Raw genomic sequence first — 26,696 nt, 5'->3', positions numbered from 1 at the left:
CACTGCTGGGGTAAGCCAGGGGGGATGCTCCAGGCACAGCCGGATGGGGGAACACAGCTCCCCAGCTGGGCAGAGGTGCCCCCGCGGCTGTGGGCAGCTCTCGGGCAGAGCTGCCTGACAAGAGAGAAGAGGCGGCTTGGAGCTCACGCAGCTCCCTCCCTGTCCCTCCCCTGGGCACAGGACACCAGAAGGAGCCAAGAGAGTCCGAGTGACCCGAGTGCCCTCCGTCAAACTCCTTGAGAGGGAGCTGAGCCGCCGCCATGCCGTGAGTGTCTCTCTGGTCTGGGCTCAGTCCCCGAACTCTGCTCTTCCAGGCGAGCAGCAGAGGCATCGCTGCTCACCTTCTCCCGCTTCTTCTTCTTCTTCTCTCTTGCCCAGTGGAGGCCATTCAGCACCAGGAGCCTGGAGAGGCTGATGGAGCGCCAGGCAAAGGTGAGAATGGCTGCCTTTCAGCCAGCTCTGGCTGTGCCGGGTGCCAGGGATGTGCGGCGAGCGTGCTGAGCTTGTGCGGGAGGCAGGCAGGGAGGCAGGGAGAGAGGGAGGGAGGGTGCGGCGGTGCCACTCGGAGAGCGGAGAGGGTTGGGGAGGCACCAGGGGCCCCCGGATGGTCCTCGCTGGCGGCGCTGTGAGGAAACCTGCTGTGCGGGGCAGGCGGCCCGGCAAGGCAGAGGGCCCCAGATGCGCCACGCTCAGGCTGCTGGTGCCGGCTGGCAGCTCGCCGGTGGCCCTTCCTGCTGCGGGCCTGCTCTCTGAGCGCAGCCCGGTTCTTGCAGGCTGATCCCAAGCAAGGGCCGCTGGTGGTGCCGTCTAGCAATGGAGAGGGACTTTGCTGCTCACCAGGTGAGTTTTGGAAGGAAAGGCAACCTCCTGCAGCCGGTTGCTCTGTCCTCACTGTCTCTTGAGTGTCTCCATGCAGGCTGGTCAGCCCAAGGGAGGACGCGTCCTGGAGGAGCAAGGACACCCGCTGGGCAGCGGCCGCTGGACGTGGTTCTGTGGGGACACGCGGGCTCTGCTGCTGCCCACAGCTTGTAGGAGGGCAGGCCGAGGGCTGGGCCGGGCTGTCCCTCCCGGTGGCACGCTGGCTCTCAGGAGGCTCCGAGCCAGAGCCGCTGAGCCAGGGCCCCGGTTCCAGCTGCCGGCTCCCTGCCTGTCCTGCCGCAACGCACCGCTCAGCATCGCACTTGCAGGCAGGGCAGGGCAGTCTCCGGGAGCCTGCCCATTGAGGGGCTCTTGCTCTGTTTCCCTTTGCAGCAGGAGGGAGCACCAGGAGGAGGAGGGCGCTGCCCTGGCCCTTTGCTCTGCGGTGGGGCCCGGCCGCTGCCCAGGCGCCAGGGCAGGCAGGCTCCGGCTGCAGCAGGGCGCTCTTTGGGCAGCCCCTGGCAGCCCTCTGCGGGGACGACGGCACGCTGCCCCAACCCATGCAGGTAAGCCAGCCTGCTGGAGGGGATTCCCCAGCCCTCCAGGTGCTCCCTAGAGGCAGTGGGTGGGTGCCCCCAGCAGCTCCGGGGACAGGGGGTGACGCTCTTTGCCCCCCCAGCAAGGAGCCAGCTCTGGGGCAGAGCTCTGGCCACCGCTCTTGCAAGGCAGCTCCTCAGCCAAGCAACTCTCCCCCTGCCTCTCCTGCAGGAGCTGCTGGCTGTCCTGCAGCAGGAAGGGCCGTTGACGGAGGGGATATTCCGCAGAGCTGCCAGCAGGAAAGAGCTTCAGGAGTTGCAGGAGGCCCTGGACCGCGGCACAGACGTCGACCTGGCAAGCCAGCCGGCACTGCTGCTGGCCGTCCTCTTGAAGGTGAGTGCTTCTGACCCACAGCTGGAGGAGCTCCTGCCTGGCCTGGAGCGTTGAAAGGCTCATGTGGAGCCCTTGGTCTGGCAGGACTTCCTCCGAAGCATCCCCGCCAAGCTCCTCGTCAACGACCTCTACGAGGACTGGGTGGCAGCGATGCAGAAGAGCAGCAAGGAGGAGAAGCTCTCAGAGCTGAAAGCGTAAGCGTGGGCAGCAGCCTGCGTGTTGAGCGGGAGCCCTGACCGCTGGCTGAGGGCCCCCGCAAAGCTGCGCAACGCAGCCGCTGGATCCCCCCTGCCTTGGGCAAGGCTGGGGCAAGGCTGTGGGCAACGCCTGCTTCATTAACCTTGTGTTCCTATTCGCTCAGGGTGGCCGACAAGTTGCCTGCAGCCAACCTCCTCCTCCTGAGGCAGCTGCTGTCCCTCCTGCAGCACATCGGCCGCAGTGCAGCCACCAGCAGGATGAGCTGCAGCAACCTGGCTATCTGCGTTGGGCCGAACCTGCTGAGCCCGCCCAACGAGGAGCTGCTCCCGCTCGAGGCCATGCTGGAGGTCACTGAGAAGGTGCGCTGTATTGAGTAGCCGGCTGCAGCCTTCCCGGCCTGTCAGAGCTTGGCTGCTCCAAGGTCTCGGGACGCCTCCTCCCTTGAGCAAATGCTGCTGGTCCGCTTTCCGGCAGCTGGCTTGAGAGCAAGGGCTTGGTGCGCGCAGGTGAAGGTGCTGGTGGAGTTTCTGGTGGAGAACTGCAGGGAACTCTTTGGGGAGGAGACGAGTGACCGTTCCTGTCCACGAGCCAAGGAGTCGCCAGCCCCCGCGGAGAGATCCAGAGGTAAGAGGAGGGACGGAGGCTTGTCAGAGGCTGGGGCTTGGCACGGCAGAAGCCTCAGCACCACTTCTGGCGGGGCTGGGCATGGAGCGTTGTCCTCTCAGCGCCGCTTGTCCCGTGGCCTCTGTTTGGCCACTGCCTCTTTGGGGCATGAGGCCTTTGCGCGGCAAGATGAGCTGAAGCCTGCAGGCAGGGCATCAGAGGGCCGAAAAGAGAAGCGGTGTAGGGCTTTGGGTGGGTTTTGCTTGGGGTGTCTCTTACTTCCAAGAAGCCGCTTTGCTGCACGTGCTTTTTCTTTCCAGATGCGTGTTTGGAAGAGCCAAGTGTCCCCGCAGCCGCAGCAGCCGCCGAGCATCAGGTAGAAGCCTTGCCGCACGCCACCCCCTCCCTGCTCGGTGCCTTCACAGAAGCTGGGGGGGATACGGTGCTGGAGGCTGAAAGGGGAGAGGTGTGTCAGGTCCTCAAACTCTGTGGCAGCGTGTCTGGTGTAGGAGGGGAGCCTGTGACGAGGCCAAGTGGCTGCTGTGCCTGTGCCTGCACCTATGCCAGTGCCTGTGCCTGTGCCTGGCAGTCGAGCTGCTGTGTGCCGGTGGTATTCCTCCACCCACACGGGATGACAGATTGTAAGGGAGACTGGCGAGGTTGTTTCTCAAATGCACTAGGCGTGTGCTTAGTCAAACACAGTGGCCCCAAAATAGCTACAAAAAGACAGAGGGAAGTAGATGGCAAGCGCCAAAGAGTTTTGCTCAGGTCCTACTTGGTCGGTGCTTCATCAAGTCTATTTGGGGTTGATCTCCTCTGGAGAGGAGGGAGCTGCGCTGGAGAGCTATGGTAGCAATTGGGCAAGTGGTCGCTTATCGCCCCAGGTCGTCTCTTGCCACCTGCCAACTCCAACGTTTCCGTTCTAGGCACCTCCAGCTTTGCCTCCCTCCACCCTCGAGAGCATGGCGGGCTCCCTGGGGCACCCAGGAGAACGGGCGAGCCTTTTGGAAGAGAGAAGGTAAAATGGGCGTGCTTTGGTAAAAAGGAGAACTGAGTGCAGTGGGTCATGGCTTTCCCTAACAAATTGCACTCTGGGACGGAAAGGTTTGCAGGCTCTCCCCGGGACGAGGGAAACAGAAGAAAGCGAAAGAGAAAAGAGGCCTGGGGAGAGGAGAGGGAAAGCTGCACGGCAAAGAAGAGGAGCAAGAGAGGAAAAGTTCCGGGGGACGGAGCAGTGAAAAGACGCCGGAGGGTGCAGCAGGTCCGGAAGCCCAGGTGTGTAGCAGGCCCTGCTGCCCATCTTTCCTAACTCTCCGCACTGCTCTAAGTCAGCGCAACTTGCTGGCAAGGGACGGCGAGGGACGGTGCTGCGCAGGGTTTGGAGAGGCCTCCATGGCAGCTCCCCAGGGGCTCCCGATGGAGCCCTGCTGCGTGGCCCAGGGGCAGCGTGCGTCTCTGCACACGCACGGGTCTCTGAGGGCATCACCCCTAAGGGTAAGGAGAAGGCGGCAGAGCCACCGCGTAGGCGATGCCAGCGCTAGCTCTCTCTTCTGGGCTAGGAAGAATTCCTGGCAAACGGTGTACCCCAAAGAGAGGGGAACACAACCCTACCTCTTGCTGCCGTGGTGGGTTTCTCAGAGCTTTCCGACTTTGTCATTGCAGGTGCCGATTTGTTTTCCGTGGCTGACCCGCTGTGCCTCGTGGGCCCCCGCACATGGTGTCCCCAATAAAATAAAATGATCTTTCCTCTCTTCTGACTGTGTCTGCCATGGGATCTTGTGGAGTGGGGAGAGGCTGTTTTCTGATGGATCCTCGGGGAGGAGTTTGGGATCGTCCCTTGTGCCAGCATGCTTTCCGCTGGGCATGAGGGCTGAGCTGAGGTGCTTTAGGAGTGAAAGCACAGCAGGAGGGTGGGGGCTGGAAGGGACGCGTGGACGTCACCTGCTCCAACATCTGCTCAAGCAGGTTCACCTCGAGCAGGTTGCCCATCCCCACGTCCTGGTGAGTTGAGGGTATCTCTTAGGAGCAGCGAGCGTCATGTGGGCAGAGCGAGGGCAAGACGTAGGCAGGGCACTGTGGCCAGGAAGGGCAAAAGGTCCTTGGGCAACCACCGCCCCCTGCAGCTTGCTGTCCCCTGCAGCCATCCTCCTTGCGCACCGACTGTCGGGCAGTTTCCTCAGACGCCCCCGAATTCCCGGCAATGGGAGAGATTCGCTTCCACGCTGGGTGGTAGGAATGCGTCAGCTCACCCAAAAAGCTTTTGAAGCAGCTGCAACAGCAGCTGGCCTGCGGAGGCTTTTGTGCATCCCGGTGTGATCCCGGGGACGCCCGCACGGTGACGGAGGAGGAAGGATGAGCACTCTCACCTTCCTAGTAGGTAACTATTTTGCTCACAGGCTGTTGTGGTTCAACCCTGGCTCAACACCATGCAGCTGCTTGCAAACTGGCTGGCCCCTCCGCAGTGGGATGCAGGGAGAGAATCGGAGGGGTGAAAGGGAGAAAGCTTGTAGGTTCAGCTTCAGGTTCAGTGTTATGACGATTAAAAAAAAAAAAAAAGACAAAGAACAAACAAGAAAGAGAGGGGACAATAAAGGCCAAGAAAACCAAGTGATGCAAAAGAAAGCAATTGCTCACCACCAACCGACCGATGCCCAGCAAGGCCCCGACCAAGGGCAGCCCACACCAAACCACGCCCCGCCCCGGCTTCTTGCTGAGCACGACGGCGTCGTATGGTGAGGGATACGCCTTTGGTCGGTTGGGGTCAGATGTCCCTGCTGTGACCCCTCCCATCACCTTGGGCCGCCTGAGGAGCAGAAAAGCCCTTGGCGCTGTGCCAGCCCTGCTCAGCAATAACCAACACACCCCTGGGCTATCAAGGCTGTTTTCAGTGCAGGTGCAAAACAGAGGCCCATACAGGCTACTATGAAGAAAGGTAGAGACGAGGCTCGTCGTACGGCCCCACTTTGGGACTTCTTGGGCTCCATCTCCAAACTCTCCTGGCCTTCAGTAGGCCGTGGCAGCACAGGAGGCCGGCCTAGGTTCTGCCAATCCTCCTGGGTCCTCGCAAGACCAGCCTTCAGACATGCCAGGCCCTGGAGACACGGAGGAAAGGCTGGGCCGAAGAAGAGGTACCCTTAGCGCAAGGGGCTTTGGCGGGATGCGGAGCAAGAGGAGGAGATGAGCGAACTCTTAAGCAAAGCGGAGGTGCACAAGTCCCTGCTGGGCCCTGCTGGGCTGCAGCCTCAAGTGCTGAGGGAGCAGGCAGGTGGGCTTGTGAGGCCGCTGCAAAAGGGAGATGTGCTGAGGACGGGAAGACAGCAACCAGCGCGTGGGCTGATGAGCGGTGCAGTGGATGGAAACCTGGCTGAGCGGCCGGGCGCAGTGGCCGGTGACCAGTGGCACCAAGTGGACCTGTAGGCCAGGAACCAGCGGTCAAGCCCGAGGCAAGGGGCACTGCCGGCAGGTGGAGGGAGGTGGTCCTTCCCCTCTGCTCTGCCCTGCTCTGGGCTCCCCAGTGCAAGAGAGACATGGCCATAGTGGAGAGAACACCCAGTCCAGGGCCCCCCCCGCGGCCCCTCCCCCCCACTCCAGCTTCCGTTGGGGTCGGACTGTTGGCGTCAGTTGGAGCCAGCAGCCACCAGAGACAGCAGGAGGGAGCTGTGCTGGCCTGGAGCAGCGCTGGGAGGAAGCAGGGTCTGGCCGAGCAGCACTGCCCTGGCACGGGCACCTGCAGCAGCACAGGCACGCCGCTTCCCATCGTTGCTGTTGCCGGCTGGGCCGCGTCCTTGGCGCACGGCGAGGGCCCTCCTGTCCCGGGCGGGATGGGCCAGGCCAACTGCTGCTGCGGCTCCAGGTGGGCTCTCCCTGTGGCTCGGGGACACGTGAGTACAGGCGGGCCCCGCAGCAGCAGCCGTCCTCACGCCTGCCGCTCTCCGCTCCGCAGGGAGGCTCTCAGCGATGCCGAGGCGGTGCTGAGCACGGACGTGCGGCTGACCCGGGGCCGCAAGAGGAGCGAGAGGCGCCTTCTCCTCCTCCAGGAGGATGTGGTGGTCGCCAAGTTGCAGTAAGACCCCTAGAGCCCCGTTGCCTTTCCCCCACGCCTGGCCCTGGGACCAGGGCAGGGACGGCCTGTCACCAGCCCCAGGCCCCGGGCCCTTGCTGCTGGGTGCACCAATGTCCGTGGCAAGGGCAGGTGGGGGAGAGGGCTCTGCCCAGGAGGACCCCAAGGAGGCCACCTCCAGCTGAGTGCCCGCCTCTCCTCTCTGCAGGCATGGCACCACCCTGCGCCCACAGCTCCGCCTGGCCCTGGACCAGCTGTGGGTGCTGAGTGGCACGAAGCAGGCGTGGGGGGAGGAAGAAGAAGAGGCAGAAGGCAGCGATGAGGGCAGGACCTCCCTCGTGTTCATCTGGCCCACCGGCTCCTGCATTGCCGATTTTGGGTGAGGCATGGTGCCACGTGCCATGGCCGGGCAGGAGAGGTTCCCAAGCGTGCCCACGTCATGCGGTGAATGGCCTCTGGCCTCCGGCCTCCGTGCAGAGCCTAGGCACGGAGCAGGCAGCACGGCGGCAGGGAGGGATGGGGGCACTTCCATGTCCTGCATCCCCTGGTGACCTTTTGCTCCCCAAAAGGGAAGAAGGGCAAAAGCAGCCGCTCTGGCAGGACAGAGGGTGCCAGGGCTTGGGCAGTGCCTCTGTCCTGCCCCACGGGGCTTCCTCCCGCCCCTGTGTCCTTCCCCACAGGGCAGGGCTGTGCAGGCGCCCGCCTCTGCCCAGGGGCTGGCAGGCAGCAGGGCCTGACACTCTTCCTCCTCTCTTTCTGCAGCTCCCAGGAGCTGAAGGAGCTGTGGCTGGGCACACTGCTGGGGTAAGCCAGGGGGGATGCTCCAGGCACAGCCGGATGGGGGAACACAGCTCCCCAGCTGGGCAGAGGTGCCCCCGCGGCTGTGGGCAGCTCTCGGGCAGAGCTGCCTGACAAGAGAGAAGAGGCGGCTTGGAGCTCACGCAGCTCCCTCCCTGTCCCTCCCCTGGGCACAGGACACCAGAAGGAGCCAAGAGAGTCCGAGTGACCCGAGTGCCCTCCGTCAAACTCCTTGAGAGGGAGCTGAGCCGCCGCCATGCCGTGAGTGTCTCTCTGGTCTGGGCTCAGTCCCCGAACTCTGCTCTTCCAGGCGAGCAGCAGAGGCATCGCTGCTCACCTTCTCCCGCTTCTTCTTCTTCTTCTCTCTTGCCCAGTGGAGGCCATTCAGCACCAGGAGCCTGGAGAGGCTGATGGAGCGCCAGGCAAAGGTGAGAATGGCTGCCTTTCAGCCAGCTCTGGCTGTGCCGGGTGCCAGGGATGTGCGGCGAGCGTGCTGAGCTTGTGCGGGAGGCAGGCAGGGAGGCAGGGAGAGAGGGAGGGAGGGTGCGGCGGTGCCACTCGGAGAGCGGAGAGGGTTGGGGAGGCACCAGGGGCCCCCGGATGGTCCTCGCTGGCGGCGCTGTGAGGAAACCTGCTGTGCGGGGCAGGCGGCCCGGCAAGGCAGAGGGCCCCAGATGCGCCGCGCTCAGGCTGCTGGTGCCGGCTGGCAGCTCGCCGGTGGCCCTTCCTGCTGCGGGCCTGCTCTCTGAGCGCAGCCCGGTTCTTGCAGGCTGATCCCAAGCAAGGGCCGCTGGTGGTGCCGTCTAGCAATGGAGAGGGACTTTGCTGCTCACCAGGTGAGTTTTGGAAGGAAAGGCAACCTCCTGCAGCCGGTTGCTCTGTCCTCACTGTCTCTTGAGTGTCTCCATGCAGGCTGGTCAGCCCAAGGGAGGACGCGTCCTGGAGGAGCAAGGACACCCGCTGGGCAGCGGCCGCTGGACGTGGTTCTGTGGGGACACGCGGGCTCTGCTGCTGCCCACAGCTTGTAGGAGGGCAGGCCGAGGGCTGGGCCGGGCTGTCCCTCCCGGTGGCACGCTGGCTCTCAGGAGGCTCCGAGCCAGAGCCGCTGAGCCAGGGCCCCGGTTCCAGCTGCCGGCTCCCTGCCTGTCCTGCCGCAACGCACCGCTCAGCATCGCACTTGCAGGCAGGGCAGGGCAGTCTCCGGGAGCCTGCCCATTGAGGGGCTCTTGCTCTGTTTCCCTTTGCAGCAGGAGGGAGCACCAGGAGGAGGAGGGCGCTGCCCTGGCCCTTTGCTCTGCGGTGGGGCCCGGCCGCTGCCCAGGCGCCAGGGCAGGCAGGCTCCGGCTGCAGCAGGGCGCTCTTTGGGCAGCCCCTGGCAGCCCTCTGCGGGGACGACGGCACGCTGCCCCAACCCATGCAGGTAAGCCAGCCTGCTGGAGGGGATTCCCCAGCCCTCCAGGTGCTCCCTAGAGGCAGTGGGTGGGTGCCCCCAGCAGCTCCGGGGACAGGGGGTGACGCTCTTTGCCCCCCCAGCAAGGAGCCAGCTCTGGGGCAGAGCTCTGGCCACCGCTCTTGCAAGGCAGCTCCTCAGCCAAGCAACTCTCCCCCTGCCTCTCCTGCAGGAGCTGCTGGCTGTCCTGCAGCAGGAAGGGCCGTTGACGGAGGGGATATTCCGCAGAGCTGCCAGCAGGAAAGAGCTTCAGGAGTTGCAGGAGGCCCTGGACCGCGGCACAGACGTCGACCTGGCAAGCCAGCCGGCACTGCTGCTGGCCGTCCTCTTGAAGGTGAGTGCTTCTGACCCACAGCTGGAGGAGCTCCTGCCTGGCCTGGAGCGTTGAAAGGCTCATGTGGAGCCCTTGGTCTGGCAGGACTTCCTCCGAAGCATCCCCGCCAAGCTCCTCGTCAACGACCTCTACGAGGACTGGGTGGCAGCGATGCAGAAGAGCAGCAAGGAGGAGAAGCTCTCAGAGCTGAAAGCGTAAGCATGGGCAGCAGCCTGCGTGTTGAGCGGGAGCCCTGACCGCTGGCTGAGGGCCCCCGCAAAGCTGCGCAACGCAGCCGCTGGATCCCCCCTGCCTTGGGCAAGGCTGGGGCAAGGCTGTGGGCAACGCCTGCTTCATTAACCTTGTGTTCCTATTCGCTCAGGGTGGCCGACAAGTTGCCTGCAGCCAACCTCCTCCTCCTGAGGCAGCTGCTGTCCCTCCTGCAGCACATCGGCCGCAGTGCAGCCACCAGCAGGATGAGCTGCAGCAACCTGGCTATCTGCGTTGGGCCGAACCTGCTGAGCCCGCCCAACGAGGAGCTGCTCCCGCTCGAGGCCATGCTGGAGGTCACTGAGAAGGTGCGCTGTATTGAGCAGCCGGCTGCAGCCTTCCCGGCCTGTCAGAGCTTGGCTGCTCCAAGGTCTCGGGATGCCTCCTCCCTTGAGCAAATGCTGCTGGTCCGCTTTCCGGCAGCTGGCTTGAGAGCAAGGGCTTGGTGCGCGCAGGTGAAGGTGCTGGTGGAGTTTCTGGTGGAGAACTGCAGGGAACTCTTTGGGGAGGAGACGAGTGACCGTTCCTGTCCACGAGCCAAGGAGTCGCCAGCCCCCGCGGAGAGATCCAGAGGTAAGAGGAGGGACGGAGGCTTGTCAGAGGCTGGGGCTTGGCACGGCAGAAGCCTCAGCACCACTTCTGGCGGGGCTGGGCATGGAGCGTTGTCCTCTCAGCGCCGCTTGTCCCGTGGCCTCTGTTTGGCCACTGCCTCTTTGGGGCATGAGGCCTTTGCGCGGCAAGATGAGCTGAAGCCTGCAGGCAGGGCATCAGAGGGCCGAAAAGAGAAGCGGTGTAGGGCTTTGGGTGGGTTTTGCTTGGGGTGTCTCTTACTTCCAAGAAGCCGCTTTGCTGCACGTGCTTTTTCTTTCCAGATGCGTGTTTGGAAGAGCCAAGTGTCCCCGCAGCCGCAGCAGCCGCCGAGCATCAGGTAGAAGCCTTGCCGCACGCCACCCCCTCCCTGCTCGGTGCCTTCACAGAAGCTGGGGGGGATACGGTGCTGGAGGCTGAAAGGGGAGAGGTGTGTCAGGTCCTCAAACTCTGTGGCAGCGTGTCTGGTGTAGGAGGGGAGCCTGTGACGAGGCCAAGTGGCTGCTGTGCCTGTGCCTGCACCTATGCCAGTGCCTGTGCCTGTGCCTGGCAGTCGAGCTGCTGTGTGCCGGTGGTATTCCTCCACCCACACGGGATGACAGATTGTAAGGGAGACTGGCGAGGTTGTTTCTCAAATGCACTAGGCGTGTGCTTAGTCAAACACAGTGGCCCCAAAATAGCTACAAAAAGACAGAGGGAAGTAGATGGCAAGCGCCAAAGAGTTTTGCTCAGGTCCTACTTGGTCGGTGCTTCATCAAGTCTATTTGGGGTTGATCTCCTCTGGAGAGGAGGGAGCTGCGCTGGAGAGCTATGGTAGCAATTGGGCAAGTGGTCGCTTATCGCCCCAGGTCGTCTCTTGCCACCTGCCAACTCCAACGTTTCCGTTCTAGGCACCTCCAGCTTTGCCTCCCTCCACCCTCGAGAGCATGGCGGGCTCCCTGGGGCACCCAGGAGAACGGGCGAGCCTTTTGGAAGAGAGAAGGTAAAATGGGCGTGCTTTGGTAAAAAGGAGAACTGAGTGCAGTGGGTCATGGCTTTCCCTAACAAATTGCACTCTGGGACGGAAAGGTTTGCAGGCTCTCCCCGGGACGAGGGAAACAGAAGAAAGCGAAAGAGAAAAGAGGCCTGGGGAGAGGAGAGGGAAAGCTGCACGGCAAAGAAGAGGAGCAAGAGAGGAAAAGTTCCGGGGGACGGAGCAGTGAAAAGACGCCGGAGGGTGCAGCAGGTCCGGAAGCCCAGGTGTGTAGCAGGCCCTGCTGCCCATCTTTCCTAACTCTCCGCACTGCTCTAAGTCAGCGCAACTTGCTGGCAAGGGACGGCGAGGGACGGTGCTGCGCAGGGTTTGGAGAGGCCTCCATGGCAGCTCCCCAGGGGCTCCCGATGGAGCCCTGCTGCGTGGCCCAGGGGCAGCGTGCGTCTCTGCACACGCACGGGTCTCTGAGGGCATCACCCCTAAGGGTAAGGAGAAGGCGGCAGAGCCACCGCGTAGGCGATGCCAGCGCTAGCTCTCTCTTCTGGGCTAGGAAGAATTCCTGGCAAACGGTGTACCCCAAAGAGAGGGGAACACAACCCTACCTCTTGCTGCCGTGGTGGGTTTCTCAGAGCTTTCCGACTTTGTCATTGCAGGTGCCGATTTGTTTTCCGTGGCTGACCCGCTGTGCCTCGTGGGCCCCCGCACATGGTGTCCCCAATAAAATAAAATGATCTTTCCTCTCTTCTGACTGTGTCTGCCATGGGATCTTGTGGAGTGGGGAGAGGCTGTTTTCTGATGGATCCTCGGGGAGGAGTTTGGGATCGTCCCTTGTGCCAGCATGCTTTCCGCTGGGCATGAGGGCTGAGCTGAGGTGCTTTAGGAGTGAAAGCACAGCAGGAGGGTGGGGGCTGGAAGGGACGCGTGGACGTCACCTGCTCCAACATCTGCTCAAGCAGGTTCACCTCGAGCAGGTTGCCCATCCCCACGTCCTGGTGAGTTGAGGGTATCTCTTAGGAGCAGCGAGCGTCATGTGGGCAGAGCGAGGGCAAGACGTAGGCAGGGCACTGTGGCCAGGAAGGGCAAAAGGTCCTTGGGCAACCACCGCCCCCTGCAGCTTGCTGTCCCCTGCAGCCATCCTCCTTGCGCACCGACTGTCGGGCAGTTTCCTCAGACGCCCCCGAATTCCCGGCAATGGGAGAGATTCGCTTCCACGCTGGGTGGTAGGAATGCGTCAGCTCACCCAAAAAGCTTTTGAAGCAGCTGCAACAGCAGCTGGCCTGCGGAGGCTTTTGTGCATCCCGGTGTGATCCCGGGGACGCCCGCACGGTGACGGAGGAGGAAGGATGAGCACTCTCACCTTCCTAGTAGGTAACTATTTTGCTCGCAGGCTGTTGTGGTTCAACCCTGGCTCAACACCATGCAGCTGCTTGCAAACTGGCTGGCCCCTCCGCAGTGGGATGCAGGGAGAGAATTGGAGGGGTGAAAGGGAGAAAGCTTGTAGGTTCAGCTTCAGGTTCAGTGTTATGACGATTAAAAAAAAAAAAAAAGACAAAGAACAAACAAGAAAGAGAGGGGACAATAAAGGCCAAGAAAACCAAGTGATGCAAAAGAAAGCAATTGCTCACCACCAACCGACCGATGCCCAGCAAGGCCCCGACCAAGGGCAGCCCACACCAAACCACGCCCCGCCCCGGCTTCTTGCTGAGCACGACGGCGTCGTATGGTGAGGGATACGCCTTTGGTCGGTTGGGGTCAGATGTCCCTGCTGTGACCCCTCCCATCACCTTGGGCCGCCTGAGGAGCAGAAAAGCCCTTGGCGCTGTGCCAGCCCTGCTCAGCAATAACCAACACACCCCTGGGCTATCAAGGCTGTTTTCAGTGCAGGTGCAAAACAGAGGCCCATACAGGCTACTATGAAGAAAGGTAGAGACGAGGCTCGTCGTACGGCCCCACTTTGGGACTTCTTGGGCTCCATCTCCAAACTCTCCTGGCCTTCAGTAGGCCGTGGCAGCACAGGAGGCCGGCCTAGGTTCTGCCAATCCTCCTGGGTCCTCGCAAGACCAGCCTTCAGACATGCCAGGCCCTGGAGACACGGAGGAAAGGCTGGGCCGAAGAAGAGGTACCCTTAGCGCAAGGGGCTTTGGCGGGATGCGGAGCAAGAGGAGGAGATGAGCGAACTCTTAAGCAAAGCGGAGGTGCACAAGTCCCTGCTGGGCCCTGCTGGGCTGCAGCCTCAAGTGCTGAGGGAGCAGGCAGGTGGGCTTGTGAGGCCGCTGCAAAAGGGAGATGTGCTGAGGACGGGAAGACAGCAACCAGCGCGTGGGCTGATGAGCGGTGCAGTGGATGGAAACCTGGCTGAGCGGCCGGGCGCAGTGGCCGGTGACCAGTGGCACCAAGTGGACCTGTAGGCCAGGAACCAGCGGTCAAGCCCGAGGCAAGGGGCACTGCCGGCAGGTGGAGGGAGGTGGTCCTTCCCCTCTGCTCTGCCCTGCTCTGGGCTCCCCAGTGCAAGAGAGACATGGCCATAGTGGAGAGAACACCCAGTCCAGGGCCCCCCCCGCGGCCCCTCCCCCCCACTCCAGCTTCCGTTGGGGTCGGACTGTTGGCATCAGTTGGAGCCAGCAGCCACCAGAGACAGCAGGAGGGAGCTGTGCTGGCCTGGAGCAGCGCTGGGAGGAAGCAGGGTCTGGCCGAGCAGCACTGCCCTGGCACGGGCACCTGCAGCAGCACAGGCACGCCGCTTCCCATCGTTGCTGTTGCCGGCTGGGCCGCGTCCTTGGCGCACGGCGAGGGCCCTCCTGTCCCGGGCGGGATGGGCCAGGCCAACTGCTGCTGCGGCTCCAGGTGGGCTCTCCCTGTGGCTCGGGGACACGTGAGTACAGGCGGGCCCCGCAGCAGCAGCCGTCCTCACGCCTGCCGCTCTCCGCTCCGCAGGGAGGCTCTCAGCGATGCCGAGGCGGTGCTGAGCACGGACGTGCGGCTGACCCGGGGCCGCAAGAGGAGCGAGAGGCGCCTTCTCCTCCTCCAGGAGGATGTGGTGGTCGCCAAGTTGCAGTAAGACCCCTAGAGCCCCGTTGCCTTTCCCCCACGCCTGGCCCTGGGACCAGGGCAGGGACGGCCTGTCACCAGCCCCAGGCCCCGGGCCCTTGCTGCTGGGTGCACCAATGTCCGTGGCAAGGGCAGGTGGGGGAGAGGGCTCTGCCCAGGAGGACCCCAAGGAGGCCACCTCCAGCTGAGTGCCCGCCTCTCCTCTCTGCAGGCATGGCACCACCCTGCGCCCACAGCTCCGCCTGGCCCTGGACCAGCTGTGGGTGCTGAGTGGCACGAAGCAGGCGTGGGGGGAGGAAGAAGAAGAGGCAGAAGGCAGCGATGAGGGCAGGACCTCCCTCGTGTTCATCTGGCCCACCGGCTCCTGCATTGCCGATTTTGGGTGAGGCGTGGTGCCACGTGCCATGGCCGGGCAGGAGAGGTTCCCAAGCGTGCCCACGTCATGCGGTGAATGGCCTCTGGCCTCCGGCCTCCGTGCAGAGCCTAGGCACGGAGCAGGCAGCACGGCGGCAGGGAGGGATGGGGGCACTTCCATGTCCTGCATCCCCTGGTGACCTTTTGCTCCCCAAAAGGGAAGAAGGGCAAAAGCAGCCGCTCTGGCAGGACAGAGGGTGCCAGGGCTTGGGCAGTGCCTCTGTCCTGCCCCACGGGGCTTCCTCCCGCCCCTGTGTCCTTCCCCACAGGGCAGGGCTGTGCAGGCGCCCGCCTCTGCCCAGGGGCTGGCAGGCAGCAGGGCCTGACACTCTTCCTCCTCTCTTTCTGCAGCTCCCAGGAGCTGAAGGAGCTGTGGCTGGGCACACTGCTGGGGTAAGCCAGGGGGGATGCTCCAGGCACAGCCGGATGGGGGAACACAGCTCCCCAGCTGGGCAGAGGTGCCCCCGCGGCTGTGGGCAGCTCTCGGGCAGAGCTGCCTGACAAGAGAGAAGAGGCGGCTTGGAGCTCACGCAGCTCCCTCCCTGTCCCTCCCCTGGGCACAGGACACCAGAAGGAGCCAAGAGAGTCCGAGTGACCCGAGTGCCCTCCGTCAAACTCCTTGAGAGGGAGCTGAGCCGCCGCCATGCCGTGAGTGTCTCTCTGGTCTGGGCTCAGTCCCCGAACTCTGCTCTTCCAGGCGAGCAGCAGAGGCATCGCTGCTCACCTTCTCCCGCTTCTTCTTCTTCTTCTCTCTTGCCCAGTGGAGGCCATTCAGCACCAGGAGCCTGGAGAGGCTGATGGAGCGCCAGGCAAAGGTGAGAATGGCTGCCTTTCAGCCAGCTCTGGCTGTGCCGGGTGCCAGGGATGTGCGGCGAGCGTGCTGAGCTTGTGCGGGAGGCAGGCAGGGAGGCAGGGAGAGAGGGAGGGAGGGTGCGGCGGTGCCACTCGGAGAGCGGAGAGGGTTGGGGAGGCACCAGGGGCCCCCGGATGGTCCTCGCTGGCGGCGCTGTGAGGAAACCTGCTGTGCGGGGCAGGCGGCCCGGCAAGGCAGAGGGCCCCAGATGCGCCGCGCTCAGGCTGCTGGTGCCGGCTGGCAGCTCGCCGGTGGCCCTTCCTGCTGCGGGCCTGCTCTCTGAGCGCAGCCCGGTTCTTGCAGGCTGATCCCAAGCAAGGGCCGCTGGTGGTGCCGTCTAGCAATGGAGAGGGACTTTGCTGCTCACCAGGTGAGTTTTGGAAGGAAAGGCAACCTCCTGCAGCCGGTTGCTCTGTCCTCACTGTCTCTTGAGTGTCTCCATGCAGGCTGGTCAGCCCAAGGGAGGACGCGTCCTGGAGGAGCAAGGACACCCGCTGGGCAGCGGCCGCTGGACGTGGTTCTGTGGGGACACGCGGGCTCTGCTGCTGCCCACAGCTTGTAGGAGGGCAGGCCGAGGGCTGGGCCGGGCTGTCCCTCCCGGTGGCACGCTGGCTCTCAGGAGGCTCCGAGCCAGAGCCGCTGAGCCAGGGCCCCGGTTCCAGCTGCCGGCTCCCTGCCTGTCCTGCCGCAACGCACCGCTCAGCATCGCACTTGCAGGCAGGGCAGGGCAGTCTCCGGGAGCCTGCCCATTGAGGGGCTCTTGCTCTGTTTCCCTTTGCAGCAGGAGGGAGCACCAGGAGGAGGAGGGCGCTGCCCTGGCCCTTTGCTCTGCGGTGGGGCCCGGCCGCTGCCCAGGCGCCAGGGCAGGCAGGCTCCGGCTGCAGCAGGGCGCTCTTTGGGCAGCCCCTGGCAGCCCTCTGCGGGGACGACGGCACGCTGCCCCAACCCATGCAGGTAAGCCAGCCTGCTGGAGGGGATTCCCCAGCCCTCCAGGTGCTCCCTAGAGGCAGTGGGTGGGTGCCCCCAGCAGCTCCGGGGACAGGGGGTGACGCTCTTTGCCCCCCCAGCAAGGAGCCAGCTCTGGGGCAGAGCTCTGGCCACCGCTCTTGCAAGGCAGCTCCTCAGCCAAGCAACTCTCCCCCTGCCTCTCCTGCAGGAGCTGCTGGCTGTCCTGCAGCAGGAAGGGCCGTTGACGGAGGGGATATTCCGCAGAGCTGCCAGCAGGAAAGAGCTTCAGGAGTTGCAGGAGGCCCTGGACCGCGGCACAGACGTCGACCTGGCAAGCCAGCCGGCACTGCTGCTGGCCGTCCTCTTGAAGGTGAGTGCTTCTGACCCACAGCTGGAGGAGCTCCTGCCTGGCCTGGAGCGTTGAAAGGCTCATGTGGAGCCCTTGGTCTGGCAGGACTTCCTCCGAAGCATCCCCGCCAAGCTCCTCGTCAACGACCTCTACGAGGACTGGGTGGCAGCGATGCAGAAGAGCAGCAAGGAGGAGAAGCTCTCAGAGCTGAAAGCGTAAGCATGGGCAGCAGCCTGCGTGTTGAGCGGGAGCCCTGACCGCTGGCTGAGGGCCCCCGCAAAGCTGCGCAACGCAGCCGCTGGATCCCCCCTGCCTTGGGCAAGGCTGGGGCAAGGCTGTGGGCAACGCCTGCTTCATTAACCTTGTGTTCCTATTCGCTCAGGGTGGCCGACAAGTTGCCTGCAGCCAACCTCCTCCTCCTGAGGCAGCTGCTGTCCCTCCTGCAGCACATCGGCCGCAGTGCAGCCACCAGCAGGATGAGCTGCAGCAACCTGGCTATCTGCGTTGGGCCGAACCTGCTGAGCCCGCCCAACGAGGAGCTGCTCCCGCTCGAGGCCATGCTGGAGGTCACTGAGAAGGTGCGCTGTATTGAGCAGCCGGCTGCAGCCTTCCCGGCCTGTCAGAGCTTGGCTGCTCCAAGGTCTCGGGATGCCTCCTCCCTTGAGCAAATGCTGCTGGTCCGCTTTCCGGCAGCTGGCTTGAGAGCAAGGGCTTGGTGCGCGCAGGTGAAGGTGCTGGTGGAGTTTCTGGTGGAGAACTGCAGGGAACTCTTTGGGGAGGAGACGAGTGACCGTTCCTGTCCACGAGCCAAGGAGTCGCCAGCCCCCGCGGAGAGATCCAGAGGTAAGAGGAGGGACGGAGGCTTGTCAGAGGCTGGGGCTTGGCACGGCAGAAGCCTCAGCACCACTTCTGGCGGGGCTGGGCATGGAGCGTTGTCCTCTCAGCGCCGCTTGTCCCGTGGCCTCTGTTTGGCCACTGCCTCTTTGGGGCATGAGGCCTTTGCGCGGCAAGATGAGCTGAAGCCTGCAGGCAGGGCATCAGAGGGCCGAAAAGAGAAGCGGTGTAGGGCTTTGGGTGGGTTTTGCTTGGGGTGTCTCTTACTTCCAAGAAGCCGCTTTGCTGCACGTGCTTTTTCTTTCCAGATGCGTGTTTGGAAGAGCCAAGTGTCCCCGCAGCCGCAGCAGCCGCCGAGCATCAGGTAGAAGCCTTGCCGCACGCCACCCCCTCCCTGCTCGGTGCCTTCACAGAAGCTGGGGGGGATACGGTGCTGGAGGCTGAAAGGGGAGAGGTGTGTCAGGTCCTCAAACTCTGTGGCAGCGTGTCTGGTGTAGGAGGGGAGCCTGTGACGAGGCCAAGTGGCTGCTGTGCCTGTGCCTGCACCTATGCCAGTGCCTGTGCCTGTGCCTGGCAGTCGAGCTGCTGTGTGCCGGTGGTATTCCTCCACCCACACGGGATGACAGATTGTAAGGGAGACTGGCGAGGTTGTTTCTCAAATGCACTAGGCGTGTGCTTAGTCAAACACAGTGGCCCCAAAATAGCTACAAAAAGACAGAGGGAAGTAGATGGCAAGCGCCAAAGAGTTTTGCTCAGGTCCTACTTGGTCGGTGCTTCATCAAGTCTATTTGGGGTTGATCTCCTCTGGAGAGGAGGGAGCTGCGCTGGAGAGCTATGGTAGCAATTGGGCAAGTGGTCGCTTATCGCCCCAGGTCGTCTCTTGCCACCTGCCAACTCCAACGTTTCCGTTCTAGGCACCTCCAGCTTTGCCTCCCTCCACCCTCGAGAGCATGGCGGGCTCCCTGGGGCACCCAGGAGAACGGGCGAGCCTTTTGGAAGAGAGAAGGTAAAATGGGCGTGCTTTGGTAAAAAGGAGAACTGAGTGCAGTGGGTCATGGCTTTCCCTAACAAATTGCACTCTGGGACGGAAAGGTTTGCAGGCTCTCCCCGGGACGAGGGAAACAGAAGAAAGCGAAAGAGAAAAGAGGCCTGGGGAGAGGAGAGGGAAAGCTGCACGGCAAAGAAGAGGAGCAAGAGAGGAAAAGTTCCGGGGGACGGAGCAGTGAAAAGACGCCGGAGGGTGCAGCAGGTCCGGAAGCCCAGGTGTGTAGCAGGCCCTGCTGCCCATCTTTCCTAACTCTCCGCACTGCTCTAAGTCAGCGCAACTTGCTGGCAAGGGACGGCGAGGGACGGTGCTGCGCAGGGTTTGGAGAGGCCTCCATGGCAGCTCCCCAGGGGCTCCCGATGGAGCCCTGCTGCGTGGCCCAGGGGCAGCGTGCGTCTCTGCACACGCACGGGTCTCTGAGGGCATCACCCCTAAGGGTAAGGAGAAGGCGGCAGAGCCACCGCGTAGGCGATGCCAGCGCTAGCTCTCTCTTCTGGGCTAGGAAGAATTCCTGGCAAACGGTGTACCCCAAAGAGAGGGGAACACAACCCTACCTCTTGCTGCCGTGGTGGGTTTCTCAGAGCTTTCCGACTTTGTCATTGCAGGTGCCGATTTGTTTTCCGTGGCTGACCCGCTGTGCCTCGTGGGCCCCCGCACATGGTGTCCCCAATAAAATAAAATGATCTTTCCTCTCTTCTGACTGTGTCTGCCATGGGATCTTGTGGAGTGGGGAGAGGCTGTTTTCTGATGGATCCTCGGGGAGGAGTTTGGGATCGTCCCTTGTGCCAGCATGCTTTCCGCTGGGCATGAGGGCTGAGCTGAGGTGCTTTAGGAGTGAAAGCACAGCAGGAGGGTGGGGGCTGGAAGGGACGCGTGGACGTCACCTGCTCCAACATCTGCTCAAGCAGGTTCACCTCGAGCAGGTTGCCCATCCCCACGTCCTGGTGAGTTGAGGGTATCTCTTAGGAGCAGCGAGCGTCATGTGGGCAGAGCGAGGGCAAGACGTAGGCAGGGCACTGTGGCCAGGAAGGGCAAAAGGTCCTTGGGCAACCACCGCCCCCTGCAGCTTGCTGTCCCCTGCAGCCATCCTCCTTGCGCACCGACTGTCGGGCAGTTTCCTCAGACGCCCCCGAATTCCCGGCAATGGGAGAGATTCGCTTCCACGCTGGGTGGTAGGAATGCGTCAGCTCACCCAAAAAGCTTTTGAAGCAGCTGCAACAGCAGCTGGCCTGCGGAGGCTTTTGTGCATCCCGGTGTGATCCCGGGGACGCCCGCACGGTGACGGAGGAGGAAGGATGAGCACTCTCACCTTCCTAGTAGGTAACTATTTTGCTCGCAGGCTGTTGTGGTTCAACCCTGGCTCAACACCATGCAGCTGCTTGCAAACTGGCTGGCCCCTCCGCAGTGGGATGCAGGGAGAGAATCGGAGGGGTGAAAGGGAGAAAGCTTGTAGGTTCAGCTTCAGGTTCAGTGTTATGACGATTAAAAAAAAAAAAAAAGACAAAGAACAAACAAGAAAGAGAGGGGACAATAAAGGCCAAGAAAACCAAGTGATGCAAAAGAAAGCAATTGCTCACCACCAACCGACCGATGCCCAGCAAGGCCCCGACCAAGGGCAGCCCACACCAAACCACGCCCCGCCCCGGCTTCTTGCTGAGCACGACGGCGTCGTATGGTGAGGGATACGCCTTTGGTCGGTTGGGGTCAGATGTCCCTGCTGTGACCCCTCCCATCACCTTGGGCCGCCTGAGGAGCAGAAAAGCCCTTGGCGCTGTGCCAGCCCTGCTCAGCAATAACCAACACACCCCTGGGCTATCAAGGCTGTTTTCAGTGCAGGTGCAAAACAGAGGCCCATACAGGCTACTATGAAGAAAGGTAGAGACGAGGCTCGTCGTACGGCCCCACTTTGGGACTTCTTGGGCTCCATCTCCAAACTCTCCTGGCCTTCAGTAGGCCGTGGCAGCACAGGAGGCCGGCCTAGGTTCTGCCAATCCTCCTGGGTCCTCGCAAGACCAGCCTTCAGACATGCCAGGCCCTGGAGACACGGAGGAAAGGCTGGGCCGAAGAAGAGGTACCCTTAGCGCAAGGGGCTTTGGCGGGATGCGGAGCAAGAGGAGGAGATGAGCGAACTCTTAAGCAAAGCGGAGGTGCACAAGTCCCTGCTGGGCCCTGCTGGGCTGCAGCCTCAAGTGCTGAGGGAGCAGGCAGGTGGGCTTGTGAGGCCGCTGCAAAAGGGAGATGTGCTGAGGACGGGAAGACAGCAACCAGCGCGTGGGCTGATGAGCGGTGCAGTGGATGGAAACCTGGCTGAGCGGCCGGGCGCAGTGGCCGGTGACCAGTGGCACCAAGTGGACCTGTAGGCCAGGAACCAGCGGTCAAGCCCGAGGCAAGGGGCACTGCCGGCAGGTGGAGGGAGGTGGTCCTTCCCCTCTGCTCTGCCCTGCTCTGGGCTCCCCAGTGCAAGAGAGACATGGCCATAGTGGAGAGAACACCCAGTCCAGGGCCCCCCCCGCGGCCCCTCCCCCCCACTCCAGCTTCCGTTGGGGTCGGACTGTTGGCATCAGTTGGAGCCAGCAGCCACCAGAGACAGCAGGAGGGAGCTGTGCTGGCCTGGAGCAGCGCTGGGAGGAAGCAGGGTCTGGCCGAGCAGCACTGCCCTGGCACGGGCACCTGCAGCAGCACAGGCACGCCGCTTCCCATCGTTGCTGTTGCCGGCTGGGCCGCGTCCTTGGCGCACGGCGAGGGCCCTCCTGTCCCGGGCGGGATGGGCCAGGCCAACTGCTGCTGCGGCTCCAGGTGGGCTCTCCCTGTGGCTCGGGGACACGTGAGTACAGGCGGGCCCCGCAGCAGCAGCCGTCCTCACGCCTGCCGCTCTCCGCTCCGCAGGGAGGCTCTCAGCGATGCCGAGGCGGTGCTGAGCACGGACGTGCGGCTGACCCGGGGCCGCAAGAGGAGCGAGAGGCGCCTTCTCCTCCTCCAGGAGGATGTGGTGGTCGCCAAGTTGCAGTAAGACCCCTAGAGCCCCGTTGCCTTTCCCCCACGCCTGGCCCTGGGACCAGGGCAGGGACGGCCTGTCACCAGCCCCAGGCCCCGGGCCCTTGCTGCTGGGTGCACCAATGTCCGTGGCAAGGGCAGGTGGGGGAGAGGGCTCTGCCCAGGAGGACCCCAAGGAGGCCACCTCCAGCTGAGTGCCCGCCTCTCCTCTCTGCAGGCATGGCACCACCCTGCGCCCACAGCTCCGCCTGGCCCTGGACCAGCTGTGGGTGCTGAGTGGCACGAAGCAGGCGTGGGGGGAGGAAGAAGAAGAGGCAGAAGGCAGCGATGAGGGCAGGACCTCCCTCGTGTTCATCTGGCCCACCGGCTCCTGCATTGCCGATTTTGGGTGAGGCATGGTGCCACGTGCCATGGCCGGGCAGGAGAGGTTCCCAAGCGTGCCCACGTCATGCGGTGAATGGCCTCTGGCCTCCGGCCTCCGTGCAGAGCCTAGGCACGGAGCAGGCAGCACGGCGGCAGGGAGGGATGGGGGCACTTCCATGTCCTGCATCCCCTGGTGACCTTTTGCTCCCCAAAAGGGAAGAAGGGCAAAAGCAGCCGCTCTGGCAGGACAGAGGGTGCCAGGGCTTGGGCAGTGCCTCTGTCCTGCCCCACGGGGCTTCCTCCCGCCCCTGTGTCCTTCCCCACAGGGCAGGGCTGTGCAGGCGCCCGCCTCTGCCCAGGGGCTGGCAGGCAGCAGGGCCTGACACTCTTCCTCCTCTCTTTCTGCAGCTCCCAGGAGCTGAAGGAGCTGTGGCTGGGCACACTGCTGGGGTAAGCCAGGGGGGATGCTCCAGGCACAGCCGGATGGGGGAACACAGCTCCCCAGCTGGGCAGAGGTGCCCCCGCGGCTGTGGGCAGCTCTCGGGCAGAGCTGCCTGACAAGAGAGAAGAGGCGGCTTGGAGCTCACGCAGCTCCCTCCCTGTCCCTCCCCTGGGCACAGGACACCAGAAGGAGCCAAGAGAGTCCGAGTGACCCGAGTGCCCTCCGTCAAACTCCTTGAGAGGGAGCTGAGCCGCCGCCATGCCGTGAGTGTCTCTCTGGTCTGGGCTCAGTCCCCGAACTCTGCTCTTCCAGGCGAGCAGCAGAGGCATCGCTGCTCACCTTCTCCCGCTTCTTCTTCTTCTTCTCTCTTGCCCAGTGGAGGCCATTCAGCACCAGGAGCCTGGAGAGGCTGATGGAGCGCCAGGCAAAGGTGAGAATGGCTGCCTTTCAGCCAGCTCTGGCTGTGCCGGGTGCCAGGGATGTGCGGCGAGCGTGCTGAGCTTGTGCGGGAGGCAGGCAGGGAGGCAGGGAGAGAGGGAGGGAGGGTGCGGCGGTGCCACTCGGAGAGCGGAGAGGGTTGGGGAGGCACCAGGGGCCCCCGGATGGTCCTCGCTGGCGGCGCTGTGAGGAAACCTGCTGTGCGGGGCAGGCGGCCCGGCAAGGCAGAGGGCCCCAGATGCGCCGCGCTCAGGCTGCTGGTGCCGGCTGGCAGCTCGCCGGTGGCCCTTCCTGCTGCGGGCCTGCTCTCTGAGCGCAGCCCGGTTCTTGCAGGCTGATCCCAAGCAAGGGCCGCTGGTGGTGCCGTCTAGCAATGGAGAGGGACTTTGCTGCTCACCAGGTGAGTTTTGGAAGGAAAGGCAACCTCCTGCAGCCGGTTGCTCTGTCCTCACTGTCTCTTGAGTGTCTCCATGCAGGCTGGTCAGCCCAAGGGAGGACGCGTCCTGGAGGAGCAAGGACACCCGCTGGGCAGCGGCCGCTGGACGTGGTTCTGTGGGGACACGCGGGCTCTGCTGCTGCCCACAGCTTGTAGGAGGGCAGGCCGAGGGCTGGGCCGGGCTGTCCCTCCCGGTGGCACGCTGGCTCTCAGGAGGCTCCGAGCCAGAGCCGCTGAGCCAGGGCCCCGGTTCCAGCTGCCGGCTCCCTGCCTGTCCTGCCGCAACGCACCGCTCAGCATCGCACTTGCAGGCAGGGCAGGGCAGTCTCCGGGAGCCTGCCCATTGAGGGGCTCTTGCTCTGTTTCCCTTTGCAGCAGGAGGGAGCACCAGGAGGAGGAGGGCGCTGCCCTGGCCCTTTGCTCTGCGGTGGGGCCCGGCCGCTGCCCAGGCGCCAGGGCAGGCAGGCTCCGGCTGCAGCAGGGCGCTCTTTGGGCAGCCCCTGGCAGCCCTCTGCGGGGACGACGGCACGCTGCCCCAACCCATGCAGGTAAGCCAGCCTGCTGGAGGGGATTCCCCAGCCCTCCAGGTGCTCCCTAGAGGCAGTGGGTGGGTGCCCCCAGCAGCTCCGGGGACAGGGGGTGACGCTCTTTGCCCCCCCAGCAAGGAGCCAGCTCTGGGGCAGAGCTCTGGCCACCGCTCTTGCAAGGCAGCTCCTCAGCCAAGCAACTCTCCCCCTGCCTCTCCTGCAGGAGCTGCTGGCTGTCCTGCAGCAGGAAGGGCCGTTGACGGAGGGGATATTCCGCAGAGCTGCCAGCAGGAAAGAGCTTCAGGAGTTGCAGGAGGCCCTGGACCGCGGCACAGACGTCGACCTGGCAAGCCAGCCGGCACTGCTGCTGGCCGTCCTCTTGAAGGTGAGTGCTTCTGACCCACAGCTGGAGGAGCTCCTGCCTGGCCTGGAGCGTTGAAAGGCTCATGTGGAGCCCTTGGTCTGGCAGGACTTCCTCCGAAGCATCCCCGCCAAGCTCCTCGTCAACGACCTCTACGAGGACTGGGTGGCAGCGATGCAGAAGAGCAGCAAGGAGGAGAAGCTCTCAGAGCTGAAAGCGTAAGCATGGGCAGCAGCCTGCGTGTTGAGCGGGAGCCCTGACCGCTGGCTGAGGGCCCCCGCAAAGCTGCGCAACGCAGCCGCTGGATCCCCCCTGCCTTGGGCAAGGCTGGGGCAAGGCTGTGGGCAACGCCTGCTTCATTAACCTTGTGTTCCTATTCGCTCAGGGTGGCCGACAAGTTGCCTGCAGCCAACCTCCTCCTCCTGAGGCAGCTGCTGTCCCTCCTGCAGCACATCGGCCGCAGTGCAGCCACCAGCAGGATGAGCTGCAGCAACCTGGCTATCTGCGTTGGGCCGAACCTGCTGAGCCCGCCCAACGAGGAGCTGCTCCCGCTCGAGGCCATGCTGGAGGTCACTGAGAAGGTGCGCTGTATTGAGCAGCCGGCTGCAGCCTTCCCGGCCTGTCAGAGCTTGGCTGCTCCAAGGTCTCGGGATGCCTCCTCCCTTGAGCAAATGCTGCTGGTCCGCTTTCCGGCAGCTGGCTTGAGAGCAAGGGCTTGGTGCGCGCAGGTGAAGGTGCTGGTGGAGTTTCTGGTGGAGAACTGCAGGGAACTCTTTGGGGAGGAGACGAGTGACCGTTCCTGTCCACGAGCCAAGGAGTCGCCAGCCCCCGCGGAGAGATCCAGAGGTAAGAGGAGGGACGGAGGCTTGTCAGAGGCTGGGGCTTGGCACGGCAGAAGCCTCAGCACCACTTCTGGCGGGGCTGGGCATGGAGCGTTGTCCTCTCAGCGCCGCTTGTCCCGTGGCCTCTGTTTGGCCACTGCCTCTTTGGGGCATGAGGCCTTTGCGCGGCAAGATGAGCTGAAGCCTGCAGGCAGGGCATCAGAGGGCCGAAAAGAGAAGCGGTGTAGGGCTTTGGGTGGGTTTTGCTTGGGGTGTCTCTTACTTCCAAGAAGCCGCTTTGCTGCACGTGCTTTTTCTTTCCAGATGCGTGTTTGGAAGAGCCAAGTGTCCCCGCAGCCGCAGCAGCCGCCGAGCATCAGGTAGAAGCCTTGCCGCACGCCACCCCCTCCCTGCTCGGTGCCTTCACAGAAGCTGGGGGGGATACGGTGCTGGAGGCTGAAAGGGGAGAGGTGTGTCAGGTCCTCAAACTCTGTGGCAGCGTGTCTGGTGTAGGAGGGGAGCCTGTGACGAGGCCAAGTGGCTGCTGTGCCTGTGCCTGCACCTATGCCAGTGCCTGTGCCTGTGCCTGGCAGTCGAGCTGCTGTGTGCCGGTGGTATTCCTCCACCCACACGGGATGACAGATTGTAAGGGAGACTGGCGAGGTTGTTTCTCAAATGCACTAGGCGTGTGCTTAGTCAAACACAGTGGCCCCAAAATAGCTACAAAAAGACAGAGGGAAGTAGATGGCAAGCGCCAAAGAGTTTTGCTCAGGTCCTACTTGGTCGGTGCTTCATCAAGTCTATTTGGGGTTGATCTCCTCTGGAGAGGAGGGAGCTGCGCTGGAGAGCTATGGTAGCAATTGGGCAAGTGGTCGCTTATCGCCCCAGGTCGTCTCTTGCCACCTGCCAACTCCAACGTTTCCGTTCTAGGCACCTCCAGCTTTGCCTCCCTCCACCCTCGAGAGCATGGCGGGCTCCCTGGGGCACCCAGGAGAACGGGCGAGCCTTTTGGAAGAGAGAAGGTAAAATGGGCGTGCTTTGGTAAAAAGGAGAACTGAGTGCAGTGGGTCATGGCTTTCCCTAACAAATTGCACTCTGGGACGGAAAGGTTTGCAGGCTCTCCCCGGGACGAGGGAAACAGAAGAAAGCGAAAGAGAAAAGAGGCCTGGGGAGAGGAGAGGGAAAGCTGCACGGCAAAGAAGAGGAGCAAGAGAGGAAAAGTTCCGGGGGACGGAGCAGTGAAAAGACGCCGGAGGGTGCAGCAGGTCCGGAAGCCCAGGTGTGTAGCAGGCCCTGCTGCCCATCTTTCCTAACTCTCCGCACTGCTCTAAGTCAGCGCAACTTGCTGGCAAGGGACGGCGAGGGACGGTGCTGCGCAGGGTTTGGAGAGGCCTCCATGGCAGCTCCCCAGGGGCTCCCGATGGAGCCCTGCTGCGTGGCCCAGGGGCAGCGTGCGTCTCTGCACACGCACGGGTCTCTGAGGGCATCACCCCTAAGGGTAAGGAGAAGGCGGCAGAGCCACCGCGTAGGCGATGCCAGCGCTAGCTCTCTCTTCTGGGCTAGGAAGAATTCCTGGCAAACGGTGTACCCCAAAGAGAGGGGAACACAACCCTACCTCTTGCTGCCGTGGTGGGTTTCTCAGAGCTTTCCGACTTTGTCATTGCAGGTGCCGATTTGTTTTCCGTGGCTGACCCGCTGTGCCTCGTGGGCCCCCGCACATGGTGTCCCCAATAAAATAAAATGATCTTTCCTCTCTTCTGACTGTGTCTGCCATGGGATCTT

At 63.4% G+C, this 26,696-nt stretch overlaps 4 protein-coding genes across 4 annotated transcripts; all 4 read left to right on the top strand.

The window, feature by feature from the left end:
- Positions 1 to 260: 260 nt before the first annotated feature.
- LOC135312398 (T-cell activation Rho GTPase-activating protein-like) lies at positions 261 to 4,336 on the top strand. Its single transcript, XM_064445482.1, has 12 exons — positions 261 to 265; positions 315 to 432; positions 917 to 1,028; positions 1,252 to 1,424; positions 1,627 to 1,788; positions 1,873 to 1,982; positions 2,150 to 2,345; positions 2,391 to 2,610; positions 2,910 to 2,965; positions 3,516 to 3,607; positions 3,694 to 3,864; positions 4,252 to 4,336. Exons 1-12 carry the CDS (start codon positions 261 to 263, stop codon positions 4,274 to 4,276), a joined length of 1,440 nt encoding a protein of 479 aa, XP_064301552.1. The 3' UTR covers positions 4,277 to 4,336.
- Positions 4,337 to 5,236: 900 nt separating this feature from the next.
- LOC135312397 (uncharacterized) lies at positions 5,237 to 11,779 on the top strand. The gene is made up of 15 exons (XM_064445481.1): positions 5,237 to 5,321; positions 6,181 to 6,442; positions 6,533 to 6,652; positions 6,858 to 7,028; positions 7,412 to 7,453; positions 7,758 to 7,875; positions 8,360 to 8,471; positions 8,695 to 8,867; positions 9,070 to 9,231; positions 9,316 to 9,425; positions 9,593 to 10,053; positions 10,353 to 10,408; positions 10,959 to 11,050; positions 11,137 to 11,307; positions 11,695 to 11,779. The coding sequence occupies exons 1-15, from the start codon at positions 5,237 to 5,239 to the stop codon at positions 11,717 to 11,719; spliced, it is 2,160 nt and encodes a 719-aa protein (XP_064301551.1). The 3' UTR covers positions 11,720 to 11,779.
- Positions 11,780 to 12,679: 900 nt separating this feature from the next.
- Positions 12,680 to 19,222, top strand: LOC135312396 (uncharacterized). The gene is made up of 15 exons (XM_064445480.1): positions 12,680 to 12,764; positions 13,624 to 13,885; positions 13,976 to 14,095; positions 14,301 to 14,471; positions 14,855 to 14,896; positions 15,201 to 15,318; positions 15,803 to 15,914; positions 16,138 to 16,310; positions 16,513 to 16,674; positions 16,759 to 16,868; positions 17,036 to 17,496; positions 17,796 to 17,851; positions 18,402 to 18,493; positions 18,580 to 18,750; positions 19,138 to 19,222. The coding sequence occupies exons 1-15, from the start codon at positions 12,680 to 12,682 to the stop codon at positions 19,160 to 19,162; spliced, it is 2,160 nt and encodes a 719-aa protein (XP_064301550.1). The 3' UTR covers positions 19,163 to 19,222.
- Positions 19,223 to 20,122: 900 nt separating this feature from the next.
- Positions 20,123 to 26,665, top strand: LOC135312395 (uncharacterized). Its single transcript, XM_064445479.1, has 15 exons — positions 20,123 to 20,207; positions 21,067 to 21,328; positions 21,419 to 21,538; positions 21,744 to 21,914; positions 22,298 to 22,339; positions 22,644 to 22,761; positions 23,246 to 23,357; positions 23,581 to 23,753; positions 23,956 to 24,117; positions 24,202 to 24,311; positions 24,479 to 24,939; positions 25,239 to 25,294; positions 25,845 to 25,936; positions 26,023 to 26,193; positions 26,581 to 26,665. The coding sequence occupies exons 1-15, from the start codon at positions 20,123 to 20,125 to the stop codon at positions 26,603 to 26,605; spliced, it is 2,160 nt and encodes a 719-aa protein (XP_064301549.1). The 3' UTR covers positions 26,606 to 26,665.
- The last annotated feature ends 31 nt before the right edge of the window (positions 26,666 to 26,696 follow it).

The sequence above is a fragment of the Phalacrocorax carbo genome, chromosome 3, assembly GCF_963921805.1.
Source record: "Phalacrocorax carbo chromosome 3, bPhaCar2.1, whole genome shotgun sequence".
Classification (NCBI taxonomy): Eukaryota; Metazoa; Chordata; class Aves; order Suliformes; family Phalacrocoracidae; genus Phalacrocorax; species Phalacrocorax carbo.
Note: the sequence above shows the minus strand (reverse complement) of the source record. Positions and strands in the feature narration are given on the sequence as shown.